The sequence below is a fragment of the Lissotriton helveticus genome, chromosome 11 (genome assembly GCF_964261635.1).
Source record: "Lissotriton helveticus chromosome 11, aLisHel1.1, whole genome shotgun sequence".
Taxonomy (NCBI): Eukaryota; Metazoa; Chordata; class Amphibia; order Caudata; family Salamandridae; genus Lissotriton; species Lissotriton helveticus.
In genome coordinates, this window is record NC_136072.1 from 91,204,157 (window position 1) to 91,229,978 (window position 25,822).

Here is a 25,822-nt window from a genome sequence, read left to right on the forward strand (position 1 = left end):
TATAATTGGGATACTATTTTCTTAGGTGGACATATGCGTATGCACAAGAAAAACAGTCACTCAAAGTGAAGGTAACTAGTGGCTGAAGTGGGCTGCCCAAGTGTTTTATACAATGTTCTGTGGAGCATAGTTTGAGTGATATTTGAACAGTCCAAAGGATAAACATTGTTGACCAAAAGTCCCCCTATGCATGTATTTTTATCATGAGTCAGAGTATTTTGGAAAACATGAAGTTTACAAAATAGCTATATTTGGCAAAAGCTGTCTTTCGGCCGATCAGACATAAAAGAAAACGTGTGCACTGATCCAGTCAGTCTAAGCAATACTTTGCCCCTTTCAGCCCTAAATAACAAAGAGAAATGCAGAAAATGAAGTGTGAGGTGTTGAAGAGGCATAAAAGTTATATTGTCCTAAGGACAAGGAAAGGAACCTGTGTGAATCTGCTAACCTAGCAATTTTTAACCACGAATAAACGAATTAAAGTCCAATCATTCGAGTGTCTCCTCCTCTTTCGAGGGGTGGGGGAGAGCAAAGAACGTTGGGAGAGTGATGGACTTCGTAACTGTGAAACAGCATCACAACATTTGGTAAAAAAGCCACATTGGTCCTCGATCGACTGAAAAAACTATGGTGTCGGGGTTCTTTACAGACACAACGTGACCCTCACTAACAGGACAAGCTGAAGTGATTACAACGAGAAAGGTTTTTTTAACCCCTTTGGTGCTTAAGCCATCCTACATCACGGTGGGCGTGTGCGGAGGCCGGCCGGGTACCGTCCAAACCCCGCCCGCTCGTTAATTCTCCCGCACAGTGGGAGAATTATCGCAGTGCACAAGGGGTTAAGAGACATCCGGTCTGATACCTGGGGAATATTCTAAAGGTGAGGAATCTGCAGTTAGAAGCATTCATCAGAAATGTATTTTGACTAAAGTGAAGATCTATTTTTTACAGTGGTTGTTGGACCATTTTAACACCTTTACTCACAAGCGTCAATTACATAGGAAATTTGACCTGGGCACTGAAATTCCAATGGACCAATTACTGTACCTTAAAGTCATATGTGGCATCAGGGTTTTCATCGCAGGCGATGACTTCTGGCGCCATCCAATATGGCGTTCCAATGAAGGTGTTTCTTCTGCCGACAGTACGGTCGAGTTGAGCACTGACACCAAAATCCACTGGAAACAAACATTCATGAAATCACTTTAGGAACAACGTAAAACGCAAATAAGTATGTCAACGTAATTAAAGGGCAATACACCAAATCCACATGCAAAGAAAATGTTGAATACACTAACCAGATGTAGAAGAAATCATACGCCCTTTACTTGTGAATAGCGCCAGGAAACCCGGCTGAGCTCTACATCATTTCTATAATTATGCATTATTATATTTACCAATTCTTCTTACACATAGGCATGCACATTCCTTTAAAAAAAAAATCTTCTCACAGGAAGGAGAATTATTGAGCATGCCATGGTTTCATTTTGTTCGTTTTTTTTTTACATATTTGAAACTTTTAGGAAATAGGAACACATTTAGAAATCTTTGAAGAAAATGTTGTACTTTTCCAGTCTTTGTCTGGAATTTCAATTCCTTTCCCATTCTCTGAAGTGTGGTTCAATCTGTTCTTGACAGCCTGCTGGCATTGCAAGGGCTCTCTGGCTTCACTCGAAGCTGCTGGAAGTGCAGCTGCAATGCTGGCTAAATCTGGCACAGAAGGACAAGTACTCAAAATGCTGATGTCACTTTATCTGTCTTGGGTGATTATGTAAACCAGAGGTGTTAACGAGGCGCCATAAAATAATATTCCAAGGTGAGCTATGTTTTAATTCCATGCTCCTAAAGGTGGTTTTATAGCACAAGCACAATTTAACCAGCTTTGACTTCCCCTGGTCATAGGCAAAACATCCCTGAGAAATCATACATGTGGGTTTTGCACTTATCCTTGCTAACCCTGGGCGAAGCACTACGCTCCGCTCGCGGAGTTTGCGAAGTTTTTGCAACTTCGCACTACGCGAGCGGCACGTAGCACAGTGCGAACATGCGTAGTGCAGCGTAGCGTAGTGCAGCGCTCATTTTTTGCTTGTTCGCGGTCCTGAACGTCATGTTCGCGACCGCGAGCAAGCAAAATGACATCCCGGCGAGATTCTCAACGCGAGGAGGTCAGGTTTCTCATTGTGAGTGGTTGCGCATGCTCGCGACCACTCTCAATGAGAATCTACCTGTTCGCGTTGAGAAAGCTGCCGCTCGAGTAATAATCTCCTCGAGCAGCAGAAAACTACAGCTCGCACTGTGCAAGATGCCGTTTTCAATGCTTGCACAGTGCCGGATGCTTGTTCGCACTGTGCAATCATTGAAAACACATCTTGCACAGTGCGAACATGCTACTACGCAGCTCGCGTAGTGCTACGTGAAGTTCGCGTAGTGCGAAGTGCACTTCGCGTAGCTTCGCGTAGCGCTACTCCGCGAACTACGCCCACCCTTAATCCTTGCATCCCACTGTAGAATATGAAGGTCACAGCCTGCAGGGGTCGCTGATGAGCAGCCGACTCTCATGGCAGCAGAGTGCAGGCCAAAGTCGATAGATCGCTTTCTTTAAAAGAGGGGGTGGGGGTTCAGGGTGTATGCTTATGGTTTAAGCAGATACTCCAGCGGTGACAGAAATATTAGGGGCACCAGATGCTCACAGGATCAACCTTTGGCAGGTCCACTCAGCCTCTCACCCTTCCTAGGTCCATAAAATGAGTACCATTAAGTTGGATAACAATACATATCTGTGAGACTCAAGGGTAAAAGACCGCTTTATAAATACACGTTATGTTGTGTTATGCTATGTTGTGTTGGAGCTTGCCATGGCCAGTGTGTCGGCTGCTGGAGTACAATTAGTGTGGTTTGGAGGCACACAACACAGGGGGGACACACAGCTCACGTGCACAATATACCTATATTTCCAGTAAGGTCAACCTGCAAACAGACACGCGCAAACACATCAAGCAGGGGCAATAGTACACTCAAAGCACCAATACATAAAAATCTGCAGGAGGTGCGAAAGGGTACTTTCCACCAGTGGAGAACAGGGTGATGTGCAGTAGTTGGGATCAAGGTAATGTTCAATTAGGACGGGCATGGTGATGTGCAGCAGGTGAGCATAGGGTGATGTGCAGCAGGTGAGCGCAGGGTGATATGTGCAGCAGGTGAGCGCAGGGTGATATGTGCAGCAGGTGAGCGCAGGGTGATATGTGCAGCAGGTGAGCACAGGGTGATGTGCAGCAGGTGAGCGCAGGGTGATATGTGCAGCAGGTGAGCGCAGGGTGATATGTGCAGCAGGTGAGCGCAGGGTGATATGTGCAGCAGGTGAGCGCAGGGTGATATGTGCAGCAGGTGGGCGCAGGGTGATATGTGCAGCAGGTGAGCGCAGGGTGATATGTGCAGCAGGTGAGCGCAGGATGATGTGCAGCAGGTGAGCACCGGTTGATGTGCAGCAGGTGAGTGCAGGGTGATGTGCAGCAGGTGAGCGCATGGTGATGTGCAGCAGGTGAGCGCATGGTGATGTGCAGCAGGTGAGCGCAGGGTGATGAGCAGCAGGTGAGCGCAGGGTGATGCGCAGCAGGTGAGCGCAGGGCGATGCGCAGCAGGTGAGCGCAGGGCGATGCGCAGCAGGTGAGCGCAGGGCGATGCGCAGCAGGTGAGCGCAGGGCGACGCGCAGCAGGTGAGCGCAGGGCGACGCGCAGCAGGCGAGCGCAGGGCGACGCGCAGCAGGCGAGCGCAGGGCGACGCGCAGCAGGCGAGCGCAGGGCGACGCGCAGCAGGCGACGCGCAGCAGGCGAGCGCAGGGCGACGCGCAGCAGGCGGGCGCAGGGCGACGCGCAGCAGGCGGGCGCAGGGTGACGCGCAGCAGGCGAGCGCAGGGTGACGCGCAGCAGGCGAGCGCAGGGTGACGCGCAGCAGGCGAGCGCAGGGTGACGCGCAGCAGGCGAGCGCAGGGTGACGCGCAGCAGGCGAGCGCAGGGTGACGCGCAGCAGGCGAGCGCAGGGTGACGCGCAGCAGGCGAGCGCAGGGTGTTGAGCAGCAGGCGAGCGCAGGGTGTTGAGCAGCAGGCGAGCGCAGGGTGTTGAGCAGCAGGCGAGCGCAGGGTGTTGAGCAGCAGGCGAGCGCAGGGTGTTGTGCAGCAAGCGAGCGCAGGGTGATGCGCAGCAAGTGAGCGCAGGGTGATGCGCAGCAAGCTGGGCAAAATCCCCCACCCCAATCCAGGCAGCAAATACAAACCGTGACCCGCACAGTTTCGTCACAGTGGGAAAAGTTTTCATCAGGAGACTGCAGGGGGGGGGGAAGAGTACCAGGGAGGCCATTGTGGGTGGTGAAAGACAGACTGAAAGGGGCTACAGGAAACCCCAACATCATGCATGAAGAAAGAAGCCACTTGCAAGTGAGGTGAGGACCCAGTATGTCTCTCATGCACCCACACAGCGCACCTAATACCTATTCGCAACCACGGAAAGACTTATTAAAAATATGCAACCACAGAAGGGCAGGGTCTCTGCAGCTTCCTACATATGACAGAGACCTGCTAGACTGCTTACATTGGCCGGACCTGCTCCTGCTTTCCTGTCTTGACTTTTTACTTGTTCAGACGATGGGTCTCATTAGGATGTCAGTGGGACCACCACTGACAGGCTGTCAGTGGCGGTCCCGACATCCAGGCCATCCATTCAACCGTCACATTAGGATGCAGGTGGTCAGACCACAGTGGTCGGAGGAAAGACCACTGACTCTGACAGGATCAAGGATCCCATCGGGGAGGCGGTTGGAGTTCTATCCCTACTATGGAGGCGGTGCCTGCACATGCACCACCGTAGGGATTAGGATTTCCCTTTCCGACTGCTTTTTCATGGTGGTCCTACCGACATGAAAAGGCAGACAGAAACGAACTATGGGAGCCCCCAAGCAGGGCCTCAAGGCCCACTGCTAAGAGGCCTGGGGGGCATGTGTGGTGCCCTCCACACATCCATGCACTGTGTGCCAGGCACCGCATGGATCTGCATAAAGTACTTTTTGTACTGTGGCTTGCGCTGCAGCCCTTCCTGGGCCTCCGCGCAAGACGCAGTACAAAAAATCACTTTTCGACCGCCGTGCTGGTTGTCATATTGTAATAGGGCAGGTGACTTATTGTCGGACAGTCTCCAACCTGATACGATGGTGGTCGGCAGTCCAACCGACCACCATCATAATGAGTGCCATTGCAATGACCTTGTTCTAGTTGCGGTCATACTCTCATTCCTTCACAAGGGGAGTGCCCTTAGCTCCTGTTTCGGACTCCTATTCGGTCTGCTCCCATTTTGACTTATTCACTTCTGATTCAGTAAACCAATCCAAATTATTCTGACTCTGCTCATTTATTCTGTGATGGCTTCCTATCACACTCTAGAGAAATACTTATCACCATTTCGCTGATGAGAGGTTTGGAGCTCAGATTATCAGAAGCAGTGCATAAATGATCAGGTAGTTCTCTTAGGATGTGTGGTGGTAAGGCAAGTGGAAAGTTATCAAGAACATGGTGTCAACATTAGGGACATCTCACTGATTTTCCTCTTGTATTATTTCAGCTACCTTGGTATGAGATCTATCTGTTTTTCCTTGCTGCCCAGGTGGGTATACTGGAGAGCAATGGCCCCTTAATGGGTAGGAAGATACATTTTCTGATTAGTTTGTCAGGGTAAATTATTCTCCTGCCACCAGAACAGGACATCAACCAATCAGTGAAGTTATCCAGAACATGTATTTTGATTCTGTGTCATAACAAGGCTTCTTCACAACTACACACGATGATTAGCTTCAAAGAGGAAGAATTCCCTGCATTGTAAATTGGCATTCTTTATTACACAGTTAATCTGCAAAGCAACCAATCGTTTTTTACAATTTTATTCCACATATTTCTTGCTTTCTATGGTAACTGTGGGTGTCCTCTAGCTAGTGAGCCTGTTGAAAAGAAAAGTGCCATAATCTGCCCTTCCTAGTATAAAATCCATGAAATCTGTTGCACATTGCCTGGCAAATTGTCAGTGATGATCTACCAGATTTAGTTGCTGTCCATGCCTGTGGCCGACAGAGGGCACCAGAGCGTCACCAGCCTAGACTGAAGTCAAAGGAAGCCTTGACCACACCTTGACCACTTAACAGTGTTATTCAACTTTCACAAGATGTAAGCAGTATAGCTCCCAGAATGTGCTATTCTGGTTCAAGTGTAAGATCTAGAACCAGAACCCTCATTCTTCAAAAAGCCATATGCTATATTCGAGCAGTCAAACTACAAATCCGAGGATATTTTGCAGAAAGATACTAGTAACCACAGGTCTGAAACATAGCCCCAAGTAAAACGTCTGATGCATTGTTCAAGTACCCAGAAAGAACACATGCAAACCTACACTGAGCCTGTATGGCCAAAGTCTACCAAAGCCAGTCAGATCTAGCACCCTAATCAGACAATGGGCCGGAGAGTGGAAATCTTGAGCCAGATCACAACAAATTTCTAACTGCTGCTTTAAAGTAGTGCTCGCTCTGAACATCTTTTACCATTGTATTATGAAAACAAGAGTCTGGAGGTGGTAATGTGTGACCAGAACATTTGTGCACATTTGCTGTATACTATTGTGTTGTGCTGTGGAGGTAGCCAGGCTATGAAGGGCACTGATCTAGTGTTTGGGACCAGTAATATGTTATTAATAATATCTGGTAATGTTCTAGAACAAAGGATAGCTACCGAGTAAACTCAAATCATGATCCCCACATGGGGGTAAATGTAATCATGAAAAAAAGAAGAGCACTCAAAAGTAAATCATCAAAATTCTTAAGTATTAGGGCTACAAGTTTTTCTTTATTCCATTTTCATCCAGTGGTTCATCAAACAAATACAAGGACAAGCAGTCAAGAACAAAACAGTCAACACATGTTTCATCGTACTCCGAGCAACAAGTACGGGTCCACGCCATTACTGGTTGCCCAGAGTACACGCCGACACGGGACGAAGATAGACCGGATAGAATTGGCTAACTGGAACTGGTACATGCATTGCTTTCATATCGCTACAGGATGTTGTGCACACTGATGGAAATTGCAGGAAAAGACTGATTGTAATTACAATAGACATTGCTAACCTCTTGAATTTACTCTTCACAATACAAATTTGTAGCCCTGAGGAAGTCGAAGGCATATACTCTGTATGACGAAACACGTGCTGAATGTTTTGTTCCCGACTGCATGTCCTTGTAGCTACATCTGATGAACCATAGGATGAAAAAGGAATAAAGAAAAACCTGAAGCCCTCATACTTCAGAAATGTTAAGATTGACTTTTTGAGTGCGTTGTATTGTGTTGTGCTGCTGATGTGTTTTGTGTTTTTGTACTGCTCTGATTTTGTTCTACATTATTGCAGTGTGATTTTGTTTTGATGTACTGCAGTTTTAACATTGCATTCAGTTTTGACTTTTATGTTGTGAGATGCCATATTATGATTTAATTGTGGGGTAGGGTTGCTTTTTTGTATGCTAGTGTGCTTTATTTATAATTGCTTACGTTACTTACTCCAGCAAATACAGTTGCATTTCCAGCAAAATGAAGTACATGCCTTGAAAGATCTAGTGACAATCAGCTGCTGTCACTTTATAAGGTGGTAAAATATCACTGCTCCAGCTCAACCAATTAAGACACCAGCCAGCCTAAAACTATGGCCACCGCCAGTGCTCACTTTATGCGAAACGGCCCCTTGTCTCCAAACTGAGAGCACAGGTGTTCAGATTTGGCTAGTTAATATGTTGTGAAGCTGAAAACCAATTTTAATATTAATGTTTAGTTTGTAAGTCCAATTGGTCGCACACTGCTTGTCCTATCAGCGTGTTGCCCCAAAGCATTGTGGTCCATGAAGTAAGCATCAGCGGGTGCGCCTCTGCCAGGAACTTTTGAAAAGCGCACCCGCTTTTAGAAAACTGCATTTACCGTGATGCTCTTGGGGTATACCCGCTGGATTGGTGGAGTAGTGTGCGACCTATGAACCCTTTAATGTTTAGTTTGTGCCATGGACGTGCATCAAAACTAACTGAAAATCCGAGCCAATTCCCTGCAGTAGGTTGCTGATGCTTTCATTCCTCTGTTCAATAGTTGTTTGAAGCACCATTGAGCCTTATTTCTAATTCTTCATTCTTGTCTGCAGGTTGCACCTGATTGCAGTATTCAGGTTTGCACCCTGTGCTGGCTCCTGCTACCTTCTCAATGTGCTGTGCAGATGATATTGGGCACTTGGACACTTCTTAGTTTGGCTTGTAAGAGCTCCAGACTAGTGGTTATTGCCCAGTTAATAAACCTGTACATTGCTGATGCTCTCCTCACCTCTGTGCAGTACCCTTTGTGCTTGCATCCTGAGATTGAACATTCCTGATGCAGTGATTTTGTCTCAACTATCTCCATTGATTCTCTGTGCCTTCTTTCCTGATCACCTCTATAGCCCTTCATTTTTTTTATTCATGTTTGGTGTTCACCAGGCTTCTTGTAAACCCTATAGGTCTTCTGTTGATGTACTTTCTCTGATCCCCGTTACAGTTCGCCTTGGTTTTCAATCTGTTGTCTCATTGGTGTTAGTCTTTTTGCTCCATGATTCTGAGTTCTATTTGCCTAGTTTTTTGTCTTGCTTCGTCACCGGTGTGTTATTCACCTTCAGTGTCTATATGTTCCTTTGTAGCACTTGTACTCGTACTCATTTGTAACTAGTTTTTCTCCCATGCGCAGCTCAGCTATACTAGTCCTGCATCTCGGAGTATCTCAGTTTCTCCCTTGTATAGTATCACACAGTTAACTGGCTTGTACACTGCTCCCAGACAATTCCACACATGGTGTCAGAGGAAAGCACACAGCTGCATCTATCACCACTTGTCACTTTGTCTTCCTGGATAGATCCCATGGAACCTACTCAGTTTTCCTACTTGGTTAAATACTGCCTAGTATTCAAAGTCGATTAGTGCCTACACTAGTGTAGGTGCAGTTCCCCTCAAACCCATTTGCTAGATTTGCAGGCTGATCTTGATAGAGTCCCTTCTAACTTCTTATTGAACATTGGTTAAAAACAAATCTGCTGTGTTGAATGCATCTGAATTCCCATGCTCCCACATAGTTTGTAATTTACTTATAATGCCTATGTGAGACACTTCTATTCGTGGTTGTTTGCTGTGAAGATGGTATAGATAGACTTTTTTTGAAAAAACTTCATCGGAAAGCTTACAGAATGCACAGTGGGTTTGCAGCTCTACTCCAGGGTTCTCAAATGTTGGTCCTGGAGGGCTGAATCCGTGCCAGATTTTGAGCATATCCACATTTAGATAACTGTAGCGATCTTAAAAATATGGCATGGATCCGGCCCTCCAACAACGACATTGGAGAACCCAGCTCTACTCATTGAAACTGCTCCATAGTGACTTTACAGCGCAAGGTGGAAGTTGCACAACCCACAATACCAATAAGGTGTAGGAGGGTTCATCAAAACTAAGGTATGCTTTCATGGGACAGCAGACAACTATATCCAGGTATGAGCAAGTCATGGAAGTGAGACCATGTGCAGCAGTGGCGCCTAACACTCATATGACGTGTAAGTGCTAAGTGTTTCAAATAAGTGGTCTAACGTACCTTATCAGATCTGTTGGAATAACGACAGGTAGGTCATCAGGAGTGAGTAAGAGGGTAGAGAAAGCAAAGAGGGAAACTAAGGCTGGAAAGAAGTTCAGGTAAGAGATACACAGTTGGCATGGAGCACATAAGTGAATAGGGCTGAAGATGAGCAGGCAGATAAGCTTAAGGTGAGGATGTAAAAGATGTAAGATTTAAGATTTGGGATTAGAGCTAATTTGGTGTAGCTAGGCAATTGCTCACCTGTACCTCTGGACAACTAATTTGCCTCTTAGGCTCCAAGTGATCACCAGGGACCAGGAACTATTAAAATGTGAATAGACAACAGACCAATCCTTGTTGATCAGACACACTCAGAAGATAAACATCTTCACATCAAAACCATCTACCAAAAGTTTATGAGATTGTACAAAATTGTTCTTTACGACCAAGGACCACATAAAGCATATTGTTAAAAAAAAACATATATGATAATCGTCAGGAAAGGGAAAATTCATTCTTTTGTGGAAATAACCAACAACACCATTTTGGGAAAAGTCCAAATGTTAAACTTGTACTTCAGAAAAAGACAATTCACAAAAGTCAGCAAAGGAAAAAAGCTACGGTGGATTACACTGATATTGAAAGTTCCTAATACAACATTATCAACACTTCAGCAGGTGTTAATGTATTGCTTTGTTTGTGAACAGAATTGTTTTAGTCAACCAAGTACATATAAAAAAGCTAACCATGTGAGTCATACAATGAGGTATCACTACAACCCCCTACACCGACTATGAACCCTTGGAAAAGGCAAAGTGGGGGCCACACAGGTGGGGAAGAAGCAAATTGAAGCATAGTAAGAAACAGCTATTTGCTGTTCTGCTGGTCACAACATTATAATGTTAATCCTTACGGGTCACCCTAGACACAAGCTGTAAACAGAATACCTACTCCTAAATTGTGATGATGTCATCAGCGATGTCATCAGCGAGGTCACTGACCATGTCATGAGTGATGTAATATGTGACGTCATCAGCAGTGCATTTGCGGGCGCGCGAGTTATAGTTAGCTGAACTAACTATAATGGGAGCATTTCAATAGTTTTGTATGAGTGAAATGTCCAGCTAACTCTAACGCCCTTCAAACCTATGTTTTTTTCAATGAATATATATATATATATATATATATATATATATATATATCTCACCATCCTGACATCATTTTTCAAAGCAGGCACCAACACCGTGAAAATCGATGACACAGAATAATTTTATTTTCCAAAGTGCAAGGTCAGACGCGTTTCGGCGGTACAACCGCCTTGGTCACTGCATGTATACATACATACATACATACATACATACATATATATATATATATATATATATATATATATATATATATACATATACATACATATATATACATATACACATATATATATATACATACATACATACATACATATATATACATATACACATATATACATATACATACATATATATACATACATATATATACACATATATACATATACATACATATATACATACATATATATACACATATATATATATATATACACATATATATACATACATATATATACACATATATATATATATATATATATACATATACATACATATATATACATACATATATATATATACATATACATATACATATATATATTACCTACTGGCGGTCGCCAGTAGGTATATATAGTTAGGATTTTTTCTCTATGGGATTTTTGAAAATTCTATGTCTAATAACTTTGGCGTTTGTGGACGGAATTGGCTGAAATTTTCAGGAAAATGGCACAATTTGTTTCTGAGCAGCCCCTGAAAATTTGGGGGGGGGGGTTTGTCAAGGGGGGGCCGAGAAAAAAGGGGGGTCCCAAAACGTGTTTTTAACATTGAGTTTTCCATAGGGCGGTTGGCCTCACTTTTAGCCCGAACGGCTGAATGGATTTGCACGAAACTTGGCAAAATTGTAGGGACTGGTAGCCCGATGTGCCTTTTGTAGGTCTCAATATATGTGCTTCAGTGGATTTTGAGAAATTAACGTTCAAAAAAAGATATATATCTGTAACAGCGGACCGGGCAGCGCTCCGGTTCGCGGACTTTACGCGCAACGGAGCTTTGTGAAGCGAAGCTGATTGGTTCTCCGGCGTCTGTAAACATTCCAAACAGTCCGTAGCGGCCGCCATCTTGTCTCTCGGTAGGATCGAGAGACAAGCGGAGGCCAAACCGAAGGGGCAAATGACCATAAGGGGGCATAGTAGATCCTCCCTGACCCTCTAGGTTTGATGTGGAGGTTTTAAAAGGGCCCCGCGGGGCAAAAAAAATTTCAATAATAATAATGGAACGGCTGAATGGATTTGCACGAAATTGGCAAAATTGTAGGGACTGGTAGCCCGATGTGCCTTTGCTAGGTCTCAATATATGTGCTCCAGTGGATTTTGAGAAATTAATGTTAAAAAAAGATATATATCTGTAACAGCGCTCCGCTTACTTTTCGCGTTACGGAGCTTTGCGAAGCTGATTGGTTCTTCGGCGTCTGTAAACATTCCAAACAGTCCGTAGCGGCCGCCATCTTGTCTCTCGATAGGATCGAGAGACAAGAGGAGGCCAAAGCGAAGGGGCAAATGACCATAAGGGGGCATAGTAGATCCTCCCTGACCCCCTAGGTTTGATGTGGAGGCTTTAAAAGGGTCTCGCAGGGCAAAAAAAAAAAATATCGTTTTTTTAGTTTTTTTGCGTGGAGTGCACAATTAACAGGTCAGGTTTTGGCAAATGCATAAAGGTTTTCACCAATGGTATCAATTGGTGACATTTTAATCCTCTGTGGCCAAACCACTTAATTTCCACATCTTGTAAATTGAGGTTAGGTAAATTCCTGTTTTCAGCGTACCTCTGAGCCCAATAGATGTAACTATGTCCAACAATCCAGACAGAAAACATGGCGAGAGAAGGTTCTCCTGCAGTCAGATGAAGTGTGGCAATGAAATGGCAGTTGAAAAAATGAGAGTGTAAAATGAAAAAAACTGAGGAGTTTCTGTGTTAATGAAGCAGTAAGAGTGATTGGTGGATTTTGATTGCTGAAAACAGAAAGTTAGGGTGCATGGATGAGTTCGTTGAAAGATGTATTTTGAGTGGCGAAGAAAAAATCATTAAATGAAAGATTGCACTGGATATGCAGGTGCACTGAGAGTTCAGAGTTCAATTGCAACATTGTTGTGTGAACTTGGAAACACCAGAGGTCTTGCAAGAGGTGGTTGCTATGCAGAAAAAGCAGAGAGGGGGCAGAGGGGGGAAGGGTTTTGATTTGAAAAAAAGTGAGGGAAGAGTTTTGATTGGGTGACATGAGAGATATGTGTGAAGAATTACAGCATTTCTGTGCTTTTGATAGCTGCAGACTCTGGAGTGCATACCTTTTGCTCTGCTGAAGACAAATTGGTGTGTTTCTGAGACTGTTTTGAAACTCAAAGTATTTGCTAAGGTGAGAAAAGATTTCTTTAATTTAGATAGAAAATAGTGTGCTTTAAGGAGAAAATTATGAAGAAAGTTGTGTTTTTCAAATGTTGCTTTGTCTCAAGTGTTTTACAAATAGATTTTGTTTCTTTGAGAAATTGTAATTGGAGAAAATGTGAAGTATTAGTACTGACAGGGTTTTTATGTGCATAGGAGCTGTGGAGTGTTTTCAAATTATGACTTGTAAATCGTTTTTGAGAAAAAGCAATGGTTTTAATATTGATGACAAGGACATAATGGTGTCTGCTTCTTTATAAGGTAATTGAGAGTCTCTGATGTTATTTTTCCCATTTCAATGTAAGAAGTTTGTCTGTGGAGCAAATTGCTTGTAAATATGCTCCCACCTGTGCATGGCAAATTTAGATTTTGAATGTTTGCGTTACATAGGCATGTTAAAGGTGACTGAAACATGCTGCAAAGGCAATCAAAAAACGCTTTTATGTGTCTTAAGGACATTTTAAGTCATTTCCCCATGTGCAGTGTTTTCAAATTATGAGTTGAAAATCGTTTTTGAGGTAAAGGAATGTTTTCAAAATTTATGTGCGCCATATGCCCCCAAATTTCTTTTTCAGGGGTGCAGCAGGGTGTTCTTGAGACACCCCTGCACCCTCGGAAAAATTCGTAATTTGCGATGAGGTAATTGCTAATCGCAAATTGCACCTTCATTCCTATGGGCCTCCTGCTGCATGGAAATGAATGGGTAATTTGTAATTAGCAAATAGCTCATCGCAAACTAGGAATGGTAAAGAATCGCTATTTATTCCTTAAAGTTCGCTATTTAGGAAATGCAAAAAACTTTGATGATACATATGGCGGTTCATCTCTAACAAGATAAGAAGCATAGGGATAGATTTATGATGACTGGCGCATCACCAAGGATGTGTTAGTCATCCTGTGCCGCTGTTCCGCCACCCATGGTGTGCTGCATTTACAATGCGGCGCATCATGGGGTAAAAACAGCATAGATGCGTGACGCATCTGTGCCGTAAAGGTGGCGCGTTGCTGGAGTTGTATCGCAAGTGTGATGAAGCTCCAGCAAGGCTCAGGGGTGCCCCTGTCGCAGGGTTTCTGTTCTCACACAGAACTGTGCACAGAGGATTGGAACCTCGGCGAATTAGGGTGCCCCAAAACTCACCTTAGTAATCAAAAACCCCTTAGCAAGCTAGGTACAGTGTCACATTGGATATAACAAACTCTCAATGTTTAGACAATCCAGAATATGAACTTATAGTACCTCAGGATACTTGGAACTCATGAACAGTCGGTCGTTATATATTTCTTAGAAACCAGAACATGGAGTTAAGAAGAACACATGTGTATTTGAAATGTTTATTTACTAATGCCGTCTTCTCAGGCGTAGTATCTTAGATAATACAAGTACACATATTATCAGTAGCAAAATTACCAGCATAGTTACTAGTACATAAAAAGCGAATGGTGACAGTATGTTAACATGCTGTAAATGAATAAGAGTTAGCAACACTTATAAGCAGCCGCGGGCCGTGGAGGGAGTTACGGTGGGGCAGGGAGGCGGGGAGGGGGAGGGGCAGGGTGGAGAGGGCTCCACCCTGCCCCTCCCCCTCCCCGCCTCCCTGCCCCACCGTAACTCCCTCCACGGCCCGCGGCTGCTTATATCTCACCCTCCCTAATACACATATATTATTTGCTAAGAAGGTCTCTTTGTGTTGGTTTAGGGCGTGCCCATACTTTAGTGTCTTAGATTTGAAGGAATCACATCAGCATACACCAGCTCTCTCTTCATGTGAACCGCATCAAGTGTTGTGTATGTGTGTTCGGCAAAGCAATATAAAACCCGCCTCATGCCCAGAATTGGCAGAAGCTGCACTTATGTTATGAGTATGAAGTCGTGGAGATCAGACCTCATAACAATTCTGTATCGTGTTGTTCTTGAAACTTCAGCACTCGCTGTACAGATATAGTTGAACAAGTAAAGCAGATAGTAGAGCAATAACATATTATTCTCATGTAAATCACGATGAACTATTAGGTTGAAAGCTAAAGCAACAACTAAGTGTTGTGTGCAGAAGTTGCAAAAAAGGAAAAATGGCGTTTAAACCGGTAATGAGCCCATGCTAACTTAACACGGTGTAAAGATATCCAGGATCTAGATGACACCTCACCATGATCCGGAAACGAACTGAATAAGATAATAGAAGTGCCATCTCATGAGAGCAGATTGCAACTTTATATGTGGACGGTCCGCAAGGTAAAACATTAAAAACTAGGAAAATTTAATGCTAAAGAAAAATAAAACAGCCAACTACTTTATCGAGGCTTAAGCCAATAGGCAAGCTAAATAATAAAAACTTGACAAATAAGTCAATGAATTGTCAATGAAATGCTAGTACTCAGCATATCAAACATGAAAAAGGTCTATGACATAACTGTGTATGCAAAATAAGCTGCAACAGCCTCTAATAGGAAGTCACCGTCTTCATCCGAAAAGAGTTCAGCCATCCAATTTAAAAGCGGAAAAGAACATACGTGCTCTCCCAGCACCGGATCCTCTATCACCATCAGAGGACAGCTCGGTGGGTTTTCAAGAAAGCTCTGTTCCAAGAAAGACTGTGTTGCCGCCAGTAAATTCCAGGGACCAATTAGTCCATGCATCAATGCCACAGCCATAATCCTTTCGCCAGGACAAACCAACTCGTGAGTAATGATAGGAGTCATCAGCTGATTAAAGTCGACGTCAGGAGAAACCGGTCCGCAGAGACACAAATCAATGGCCCAATCGAAATCACAGGTCAGGCAGTGAAATACAGGCTGGACACAGGTGAAGTAGGAGAATCGAAAAGATAATCCATATGCCGTGCTTAATATCGCCAACGGCATTGTGCCATAATATTCAAGCATGCGATTGCGGAACAGCGTCAGCAGCTGCAGGGCGGGAGCTTGCACAGGAGGGACATCCATATTTAAAAATGTAAAAAAGCACAAGAGCGTCCGTTGGTAATGCAAGTAAAAATGGGAATCCACCAAGCACAGTGGAAAAAATAGAATGAAAGAAAGCAGGGATGACTCCAAAGATTTTCTCAAATGAAGTCACGAGACCACTGGTAACAACTTTAAAAAAGTGCGCCAGGCCCTTTGTGGAGGACGCGTTAAAGATAGTCCGAACCATGTCGCTGAAATGCAAAGGCGAATCAGTATTTAAAAGGGTCTGCACCTCTGTACGGGTGTTCGCTATGTGAAGCACGAAAGTTTCACGGGCCGAACTCAAGGCCACCTCTCTCTGAGACAAAAGAGCTCTTATTCTTGCCATGCCGTTGAAATGTGCTCCCAAGGTTGGTATTTGTGGCCAGATTGAAAACTCCCTATGTTCATGTGTGGGAGGAAATAGAACATTTCTGCAGCAAATAACCCGTTCACTTACTGTTACGATAAAAGGAATACTTTTAATTAACCCAGAACAATCTTCATTATTGAGCATCAAATAACTACCATTTTCCAACAACTTGAACGTGGGGATGATAGCAGGAACTGGCGTGCCTTGCAACACGCAAGCCATATTTGGTCGGTGTTTGTTGCATGAACCGTGTAACTGTATGTGCCTACACATTAGTGAATGATCTGGCGTCTCAGTGCATTCCTCTCCATTCAGATAAACTTCTTGATCATCTTTGAAAATCTGTATGTGTATGGAAGCGACCAGACCTCATGAAGAAAACCACTACCTAAAGGTTCATAACGACCTATTGGTATATATTTCATACAATTTGAAAACTTATATAAAGCAAAAGGCAGCGTTATTAAACCGTGGATAAGGCACGTTGCCAAAGCAGCCAACCTTTTGGATTTATACTGGAAATGTTAAAGGAAGAATTACGGAGTAGGGCCTGTAAATCTTTAATGGACAACCGAGTAAAATTACTCCAACCATCATATTCCTCTAACTCCGGGATAGTAGGGGTGTTTAATTTTTTAGAAGTAGCCAATCCAAAGCATTTGGTCTGGGAAATTGTTTCATTCACAAACAACATATGATTTGGGATGAGACATGCACGGTGCAAAGCCTCAGTGCCTTGTACCTGCCAGGTTCGTGAACCCCAAACTGATGTAGATCCTGGATATCTTTACACTGTGTTAAGTTAGCATGGGCTCATTACTGGTTTAAACGCCATTTTTTCCTTTTTTGCAACTTCTGCACACGACACTTAGTTGTTGCTTTAGCTTTCAGCCTACCTGCGTCAAGATCTATGCCTGCTTCAAGCAGGCGCAGGGTTTTGATGCAGCTTTGTCCTATCTGATTGTAAATGCGGCACACCGTGGGTGGCAGAGCAGCGGTGCACGTTCACTGGTGCATCCCTGGGGATGTGCTAGTTAATATAAATCTGCCCCTTTACATTTAATTATGTGCAGGGGACACAGAGTCGGTGAGGTTTATCCAAGGTTAAGAAGAGATGAGTCCTGTTCAGTGAAAAATTGGAGATAGGCTTCACCTCCTCACAGCCGCGGGCCGTGGAGGGAGTTACGGTGGGGCAGGGAGGCGGGGAGGGGGAGGGGCAGGGTGGAGGGACCTAAAAACTGGCATATGGATAATTGCAGGTAAGTACACAATTTAATTATTTAAACGAAATTCGTAGCGCGCACAGCATCGCATTTTGCGATGCTGTGCGCGCTACGAAATTCGTTTGAATAATTAAATTGTGTACTTACCTGCAAATATTCATATGCCAGTTTTTAGGTCCCTCCACCCTGCCCCTCCCCCTCCCCCTCCCCCTCCCCGCCTCCCTGCCCCACCGTAACTCCCTCCACGGCCCGCGGCTGCCTCCTCAGCATCGTTGGACATGGTTAAATAATAGCTGCAAAATGTTACTCTTGTTAAACAATTTTACTATTATAATCTCTGAGATTTGTCTCTTACTGTGCAACATCTCATTGTTGTTATCTTTCTTTAAAGATAAAGACAACATCAACATGAGCGACAATCAGCAATCAGTTGATTTCGACCTCATCATTGAACTCGTAATTGAAACATCAGTGGGTGTTGATCCCTTGGATGATTTCAATCCTGAGGATGAAGAAGAACGTGATGAGGATGCAGATTTGTCAGAATTGTATGACATAGGATGGGAAGCTGACGTGCTTGAGCCTATGGAACTATAAACATTTATTTTATAAATTTATAATAAATAAAAAGTAAATATTTAAACCGTTTAATTTAAAAATAAAGACACCTTCAAAAACAGGTTATGTGTAGTGTCTTCAATAAAATATTAAAATATGGTCATAAAATTAGATCAGATTCATATATAAAACAGCACAGGTAAAATGAATATAAATTCCATTTCTTTTCTGCTATTTCTGTATTCTAAATTTGCCATGTACAAAAAAATGTTCTATGTAAAAATGTTAAGTAATGTGTTAAGTTTTTGATGACTGTTATTAATTTACTGTTGGGTAATAGTGGTTAATAACATTTTTTATTATATTTTACCACAGATTCAACTGCAGATTATTTCAAGATTTTAGGATGCCAAGTAAAGAAAGAGTGAGAAAGGCTGCAAAACGTCAAAGACAGCAGGTGAATGAAAAAAAGCAGCAGTCCTCTAACAAAAAGATTTCTCAAGTCACCAAGAAAGCACCGGGTAAGAGTACAAAAACATTCATAAGAAATATCTGTAGTAAAAAAATATTACTACAGAAAATGTTTCAGTCCAGAAAAGGAGAAGCAATTCAAACGGTAAGGAAAGGCCAATGAAAAATGTTACTGCTAGAGTAAGAGATAACTCTATGCATGAAAGTAGAAGGAAACAACAGTTTAGGGACATTCGTAAACGAATGTTCCGTAACAGGATAATTGGCAATTTGTTAAAAAATATTAAGAAAGGTCAACAGAAAGTGGTTTTTTATAAGAGAAAAAAAATAGTTGAGAAAGTTATTAAACAGGCATTTGAAATTAAACGTAAGTTATTTATTTTGACAATCAATAGAATTAGGAAGCTAAACAAGGCAATTTATGATTTCAAAAGAAATAGTAGATGGAAGAGAATAGTTAATCGTAGTAATTTTTGTGAAGTTTTTTCTGGAGAATGGATGCATAGTTCAAGCTCTGAGGCATTTTTTAATGAGGAGAGTTATTTCCAGGATAATGATTTGGTGCATGCAGTTGACACCAGTGGTCGAGCTTATGAAGTGAAAGATGGTTGCCCAGTTGAAAAAGAAAAACTTGTGACAACAGAGATAGAAGAGGTGTTAGGTAATGAGGTTTTAGGGAGACGTCTTAAGGGTCCTGTGTACACCTGGAAGTGTAGTAGTATTTGCAGTGTACGACAGGATTCCATCAATTTGCTTTGTGATTTTATACGGTCATTTAATAAGAAAAGTTTGAAGCAGAAAATGAAGTTGTTGCAAGAATTAGATCCTTGCAGAGTGAGAGAAGTGATAGGTTTGCATGGTCATTCACTGGCTTGTCTTTCCAGGAGAGTATGCCAGAGTGTTTTTCATCATTTCAGGATGCTAGCAGTGCATCATAATAAAGTGAGGAAATTAGTTAGAATGTTGTATTATGCTAAGAGTCCAGCAATTATGCTTAAACAATTATGCGCTGCTCTTTTGCATGGTTCTGAAATAGATGTGAAGAATATATGTGAAGAAATTGAGTTTTGTTACTTTGGAAGTAAAGAGGAGAATGTTGAAATTGACCAAGAAGAAGAGAGTAATGTGGAAGATAGTGTACAGGTTTCCAGTACAGATAATTTCCAGAGGGAAATTGCGACGTTTGAGGTGAAATCAAGTGAGAGGCCAAATTTCACTTGTGTGTGTTGTCGACGCACTTATTATAAGAATCAGACTAAGTTAGTGGATTTATATGGAAAAAGTGAAAGGGAAAATAATAGTGAATGGAAGGATTTTACAACATACTTGATGGTAGAAAATTGTTTTGATTTGGGATTGGATCAACGTGTGTGTACTTATTGTTGTAACAAATTAAATCAAAACCAGATGCCTGCTAGAGCAGTTCATAATAATCTGGAATTGGTTGAGATTCCTTCTGAATTGAAGGATTTAAATACTTATGAATCTATTTTGATTCAAAGTATCCATCCCTTTCAGGCTACTGTAAGAATGGAGCCAAAGACAGGGAAATTGCCTCCATCAGATTTACAGAGAGGATTAAAGGGAAGAGTTGTTTATTTGCCTCTAGATTTGAAGAAAAACATTAACACAATTGGAGTAGAAAAAGTGGAAGAGGAACCTCTTGTTATCTTAGTTAATGGGGTTCCGACAAAGAATAAGAAAATATGGCAAGATTTAGTAGATGTTAGGAAAGTTAAAAGGGCAACATTGTATTTGAAAAAATATAATAAATACTATAAAAATGTATATGTTGCAGAAGAGGAAGTAAGTGAGGAAGAGGATAGCGATTTGTGTGCTGGTCAAATTGAGAAAGTAGAACCCTGTACTAGTGAAGAAATATATGAACATTATAGTGTTCATCCTTTGCATTCCAAGGAAGTCATGGGGAATGCTATTGAGTTGTTTCAAATGAAACAAGCGAAAGGGAGTCCCTTTAGTGTTTGGGAGGAAAGTTTGGAAGCTCGGTGTTTCCCACAGCTTTTTCCAACAGGTCAGGGAGGAAGATATGATGAGCGACCTCATCAAATTCCTGCTTCTGAATACCGGACTTTGCGATTGTATGCAGGAGATCCTAGGTTTCGACAATGCATTCCTTATTTGTTTCATCTCCTGTTTGAAAGCGATCTGTCTGGACTGTCATATGCAGTGAACCACATCTTGAAAAGTGGTATACACATGCAAAACATCTCGGCAAGTGACTTTATGGATAAAGTCAATGTCCAAGACAGTATTTTGGATTCTCACCTAATTAATCTCATGGCGTGTCAGCGTGGTACTAATGAGTACTGGTACCGTCGTCATGGTGATTTAAAATGTATGCTGAGGAACTTAGGAACTCCCACATGGTTCCTCACTTTGAGCTGTGCTGAGTATGGCTGGGAAGACTTACTTGAATTTCTACGAGAGGCAAATGCTAACGTAGAAAACATCGAATTCAAGACACCCGGAGAACTGTGCTCTTTGGATCCAGTCAATGTATGTAGGTACTTCAATCATAGATTTGAAGGTATGATGTCTTTCATCATGAATAAGAAGAATCCACCTCTTGGAGAGGTGTTGGATTTCTTCTGGAGGAAGGAGTACCAAGCAAGAGGTGCTCCTCATATACATATGTTGCTGTGGATCAAGGATGCACCTAAATTTGGAACGGATGCAGAAGACTCAGTGATGAGTTTCATAGAACAGTATTCTACGTGTGCTGTTCCAAACGCAAAGGAGAAAAAAAGCCTACGAGAAAAAGTTCTACGTTTCCAAAGCCATCGATGTGGAAAGTACTGTCGTCGTAAATTCCGGAACAAAGACAAGTTCTACACCAAATGTCGTTTCGGCTTTCCACGACCGGTGATTTCTAAAGGAAGAGTGAACAGTTTGATGTCTTCGCTGCGACATAATGTGATGAAGAAATCACCTAAAAACACATACAATTTGAAGAGGAACGAAGAGTCTAAGTACATCAACGACTACAACCCGGTGATTTTGTCCATGTGGAATGCTAACATGGATATACAGTTTGTGGCTGATAACTGTATGGCTGTGGCTCGGTATGTGACATCTTACATCACCAAAAAAGAGAAGACAGAATTGAAGGATATGTGGGAGGACATTTCCCATGAAAAGAGCCTCAGCAAGAAGTTGTACAGTTTCAGTCTGAAGATGTTGTCGCATCGAGAAATTGGAGCTTACGAATGTTCTGACCGGTTGTCTTCAGCAAGTCTCTATGCCAAGTCCAGGAGTATCGTTTGGGCGAGTGTTGGTCTTGCTGCAACGCGTAATCGAGTTCTCAAACCTGTGCGGGAAATTGAGTATTTGGCGGAAAAGGAGCCAAACAGTACCGACATTTTGAAAAGCAACATGTTGGATACATATTATCCAAATCGAAGCAGTCACCTCGAGAATGTTTGTCTGTATGAGGTTCTGCAAAATTACATATTCAAGAGGAACATGAAAGAAGATACTGAGAAAGGAGTGTATGCTGTAATAGGAAGTGAGGGATGTCTGGTCAAGCAGAGAAAATGCCACTTGATAAACCATCGAAAATTGAGTGGCGAATCTCCTGAAAAAAAGGAGTTTTTCTATTTAGCACTTTTGCAACTTTTTAAGCCTTGGCGTGCAGAAGAGGAACTGCTTGGAGATTTCCTTTGTTACGAAGACTCATTCAATGCTGCCAAGGAGACCATAGAATGTCATGCTTTTCCCAAATATGTAGAAATGTTGAATGTGGAAATTGAGCAGGAAGCAACGATTGCAGCCGAGATTGCCAGAGACAGTTCTCAGGACAGTCAGAGTTCTGCTTCATTGAGTCAGGATCCACTAGGAGGACCTCTTATCGAAAATGAAGCTGCCACTGCTATGAATGAAGTGGAAAGAGCCATGGCACATGCTCAGGAGGATGCGGTTAACTTAGAAGAGTTGGAAAGACAACTCAACGTTGAGCAGAGGAAAATATATGACGAACTTACCATGCAAATTGATCATGGATTAAGTCATGACAAGAAAGAGTGCTCATGTACGTCGTTGAAGCCTGTCCGACTGTACGTGAGTGGAGAAGCGGGAACTGGAAAAAGTTTCCTTATTAAAGCAATTTCATGTTATTTGCAGGAAAGGACAGAGTCATCGCTGTCTTGTGTTGTCACCGCTCCAACTGGACTGGCAGCACATAACATTAAAGGGATTACTTTACATCGTTTACTGATGCTGCCAGTGGAGCATGACAACAAATTAGAATATCACAAGCTATCTGGAGATGCTTGTTTTGAAGTTTCAAGAGTCTTGAGGAAAATGAAACTTCTTATCATTGACGAAGTAAGCATGGTTTCCAATGTCATGCTTGCCTTTGTGCATTTGAGAATGCAAGAAGTTCTCAAAACAGAGTATGATGTGTTATTTGGTGGCAAACACATCATTGTTTTCGGAGATCTTCTGCAGCTGACACCAGTGAAAGGGCAACCTGTGTTCAAAATGCTCACGCATGAAGATACCAGGAAGTGCTTAGGGAGCATTGGCAACGTCAATATATGGTTAAACTTCAATTATGCTGAACTGCATGAAAATATGCGTCAGGCAAAGGATGAAGTTTACAAGACTATTCTACAAGATGTTAGAATTGGAAAAGTGACCGAGCATGGGAAAGAAGCTTTACATGCACGATTACTGACAAATTTATATCCAGACGAAGATGTTGTGCCTGAGAATATTTTTCAGAAAGTTACTGAGAAAAAATCTGGAATATGTTTGATGCCAACTCTTGCAGAATGTGCCAAATTCAACAACAAAATGTTGCATTTAGAAAAGCAAGAGATTGTGAAACTGGAAGCTATTGACAGAGTAGAGCATATGGGATCAACAATTATTTTGTCTGAGAATCTGAAAACGAAATTGGATTCATTAGAGAAGAGTATATCTAAAACTGCGGGTTTTGAAAAGACTCTGAATGTGTGCTTGAACTGCCGTATAATTTTAAGAAGGAATTTACATGTTGAAAGAGGTCTGGTAAATGGATCAATGGGTAATGTTGTTGATTTTGTGAAATACAGAAATAGAGATGGAATTGAATTTTTAAAAATTAAATTTGATGGCATTGAGGAAGTACAGCTAATTGGTCGTTGTTCTGCTAGATTTTTGCTTGTAAAAGACTTATATGTTCGTCGTAAGCAGTTTCCTGTTTGCTTGGCATATGCGGTGACAATCCATAAATCGCAAGGTTTAAGTGTAGACTGTGCATTGGTGAATATTGGCAGTTCTGTGTTCAAGGAGGGTATGGCATATGTGGCATTGTCACGAGTTAGAACTTTATCGGGATTGTACTTGATTGAGTGTGATGTCACAAACATTTGTGCGGATCTAGATTGTGTTAAGGAATACAATAGGTTAAGAAGAGAGTATGCGCCACATTTGCCTCAGTATCCTTTGTTTGAGAAACGTGTGGTAGGCCGGAAACGAAGAAATGTGACCAATACTGGGGAGGTTGTAGCAAAAAGACGAAAAGTCGATGAACCTGAAATTATAAGCAGAAACAAAAAGGATTCTGTTGAAGATGTTGTTGGTTTTCAATTTGAAAACAGTTCTGGTGTCAACTGCTATGCTAATGTAGTGGTTAATGTTTTGTTTTCTCTAGAAAATGTAAAAGAAGAGATTGTGGTCAATTCTGATCAAAGATTTTGCAGTTTGTTAAATTCTGTGTTAGAGAAATGTAGCACTGATAGAAGAAACATAGAAAGTGTGTCTGAAATTCGAAATCTGTTAGACAGATGTTCAGGCCAAACACAATTCTCTCAAAATAGTCAGCAAGATTGTCAGGAGTTTTTAATGTATATGCTTGATGTATTGCATGATGAAGGTGTAGATGTAGATCACCTGTTTGGGCTTTCTTATCAATGGCAGCATGACTGCGAGAACTGTAGGGTATCAAGTAGTACTAGTGTAGACTCAGAAAGATTTATATATTTAACTTTGCCAGACAGTAAATCAGTCTCTTTTAATAAGCTAGTAAAAGCAGCTGATCACAACATGGAGTGTAGCCAATGTAAATCTGAAATGATGTCCACATTATTTATACGAACATATGGCCAGTATGTCATTTTAATGTTCCAACGATGTAGGCCTGATGGAACAAAATTGACAACTTTAATTAAAAATTTTGTGGCTTCACAGTTGTCAATATCAGGAAGGACTTTTGTAACTGTAGCAATTATATATCATGATGGTCCTTCAATAACATCAGGACATTATACAGCTTATTTAAAGTGTAGAAATGGCTGGTCATTCTGCAATGATTCTGTTTTAATTTAAAAAAAAAATTGCCGTATGACCTTAAAAACTCTTACCTGGTGTTTTTAAAACCAACATTTTAGGGAAAGAATCTCGGGATGTGCTCTGAGGAATTTCAAGAAGTTCTAATGGCTCCTACACGATTTGGCCTTGAGGATAAGTGTAGTACAGAGACATAACTTCTTACCATAACACTGGACGTCATGGAGAAATACGTGCACTTTGAATGAGTTCAGAAAAACTGTTTCTTTTTATAAGCTAATTGAAGCAGCCAATCAAAACATGGAGTAGAGGGAATGTAAGTCTGCAATGCTGTCTACTGTTTTACATTGCTTTGTGATTAAAAGTGATGTAGAGAATTAAATAAGTGTACTAGTCATAAAGGTAGTGTAAGTCTGCTTCATAGTAAGCAGTATCAGTGTGATAGGAAATGTAGAACATGATTGAGCAAGAAGGGGAAGATATTAGTAGTCCAGGATTGTGAAAATGATCTTCAACATTTTAATTGTGAAAGTTGCGGAAATACAACATGACGGGATTGGCTTAAAAGAATTCTAAGAGTTATAAATGGCTCAGACACGATTTGGCCTTGTGGAAACGTGTGGTAGAGAGCGAGAAGTCATTTATTGTATGTAACATGTTTTTGAAAACGATGGAGGTTTTCTTTCAGAAAGTGGCGGGTTGAAAGTAATAACAGCACAACAGAGTGTAAGCTGTTCATAGGACATCCTTGGCCGTCATGGAAAGTAAGTTAACTTTAAG

General features: G+C 42.0%; 1 protein-coding gene across 17 annotated transcripts in view; it reads right to left on the bottom strand.

Moving 5' to 3' along the window:
- Positions 1 to 25,822, bottom strand: part of TNIK (TRAF2 and NCK interacting kinase) — an 808,148-nt gene that overhangs the window by 267,315 nt on the left and 515,011 nt on the right. For all 17 annotated transcript variants that reach the window (XM_078666210.1, XM_078666209.1, XM_078666208.1 and 14 more), the window contains exon 7: positions 1,048 to 1,178. In XM_078666210.1, coding sequence (XP_078522336.1) covers positions 1,048 to 1,178 — 131 coding nt within the window. The remainder of the gene's footprint in view (positions 1 to 1,047; positions 1,179 to 25,822) is intronic.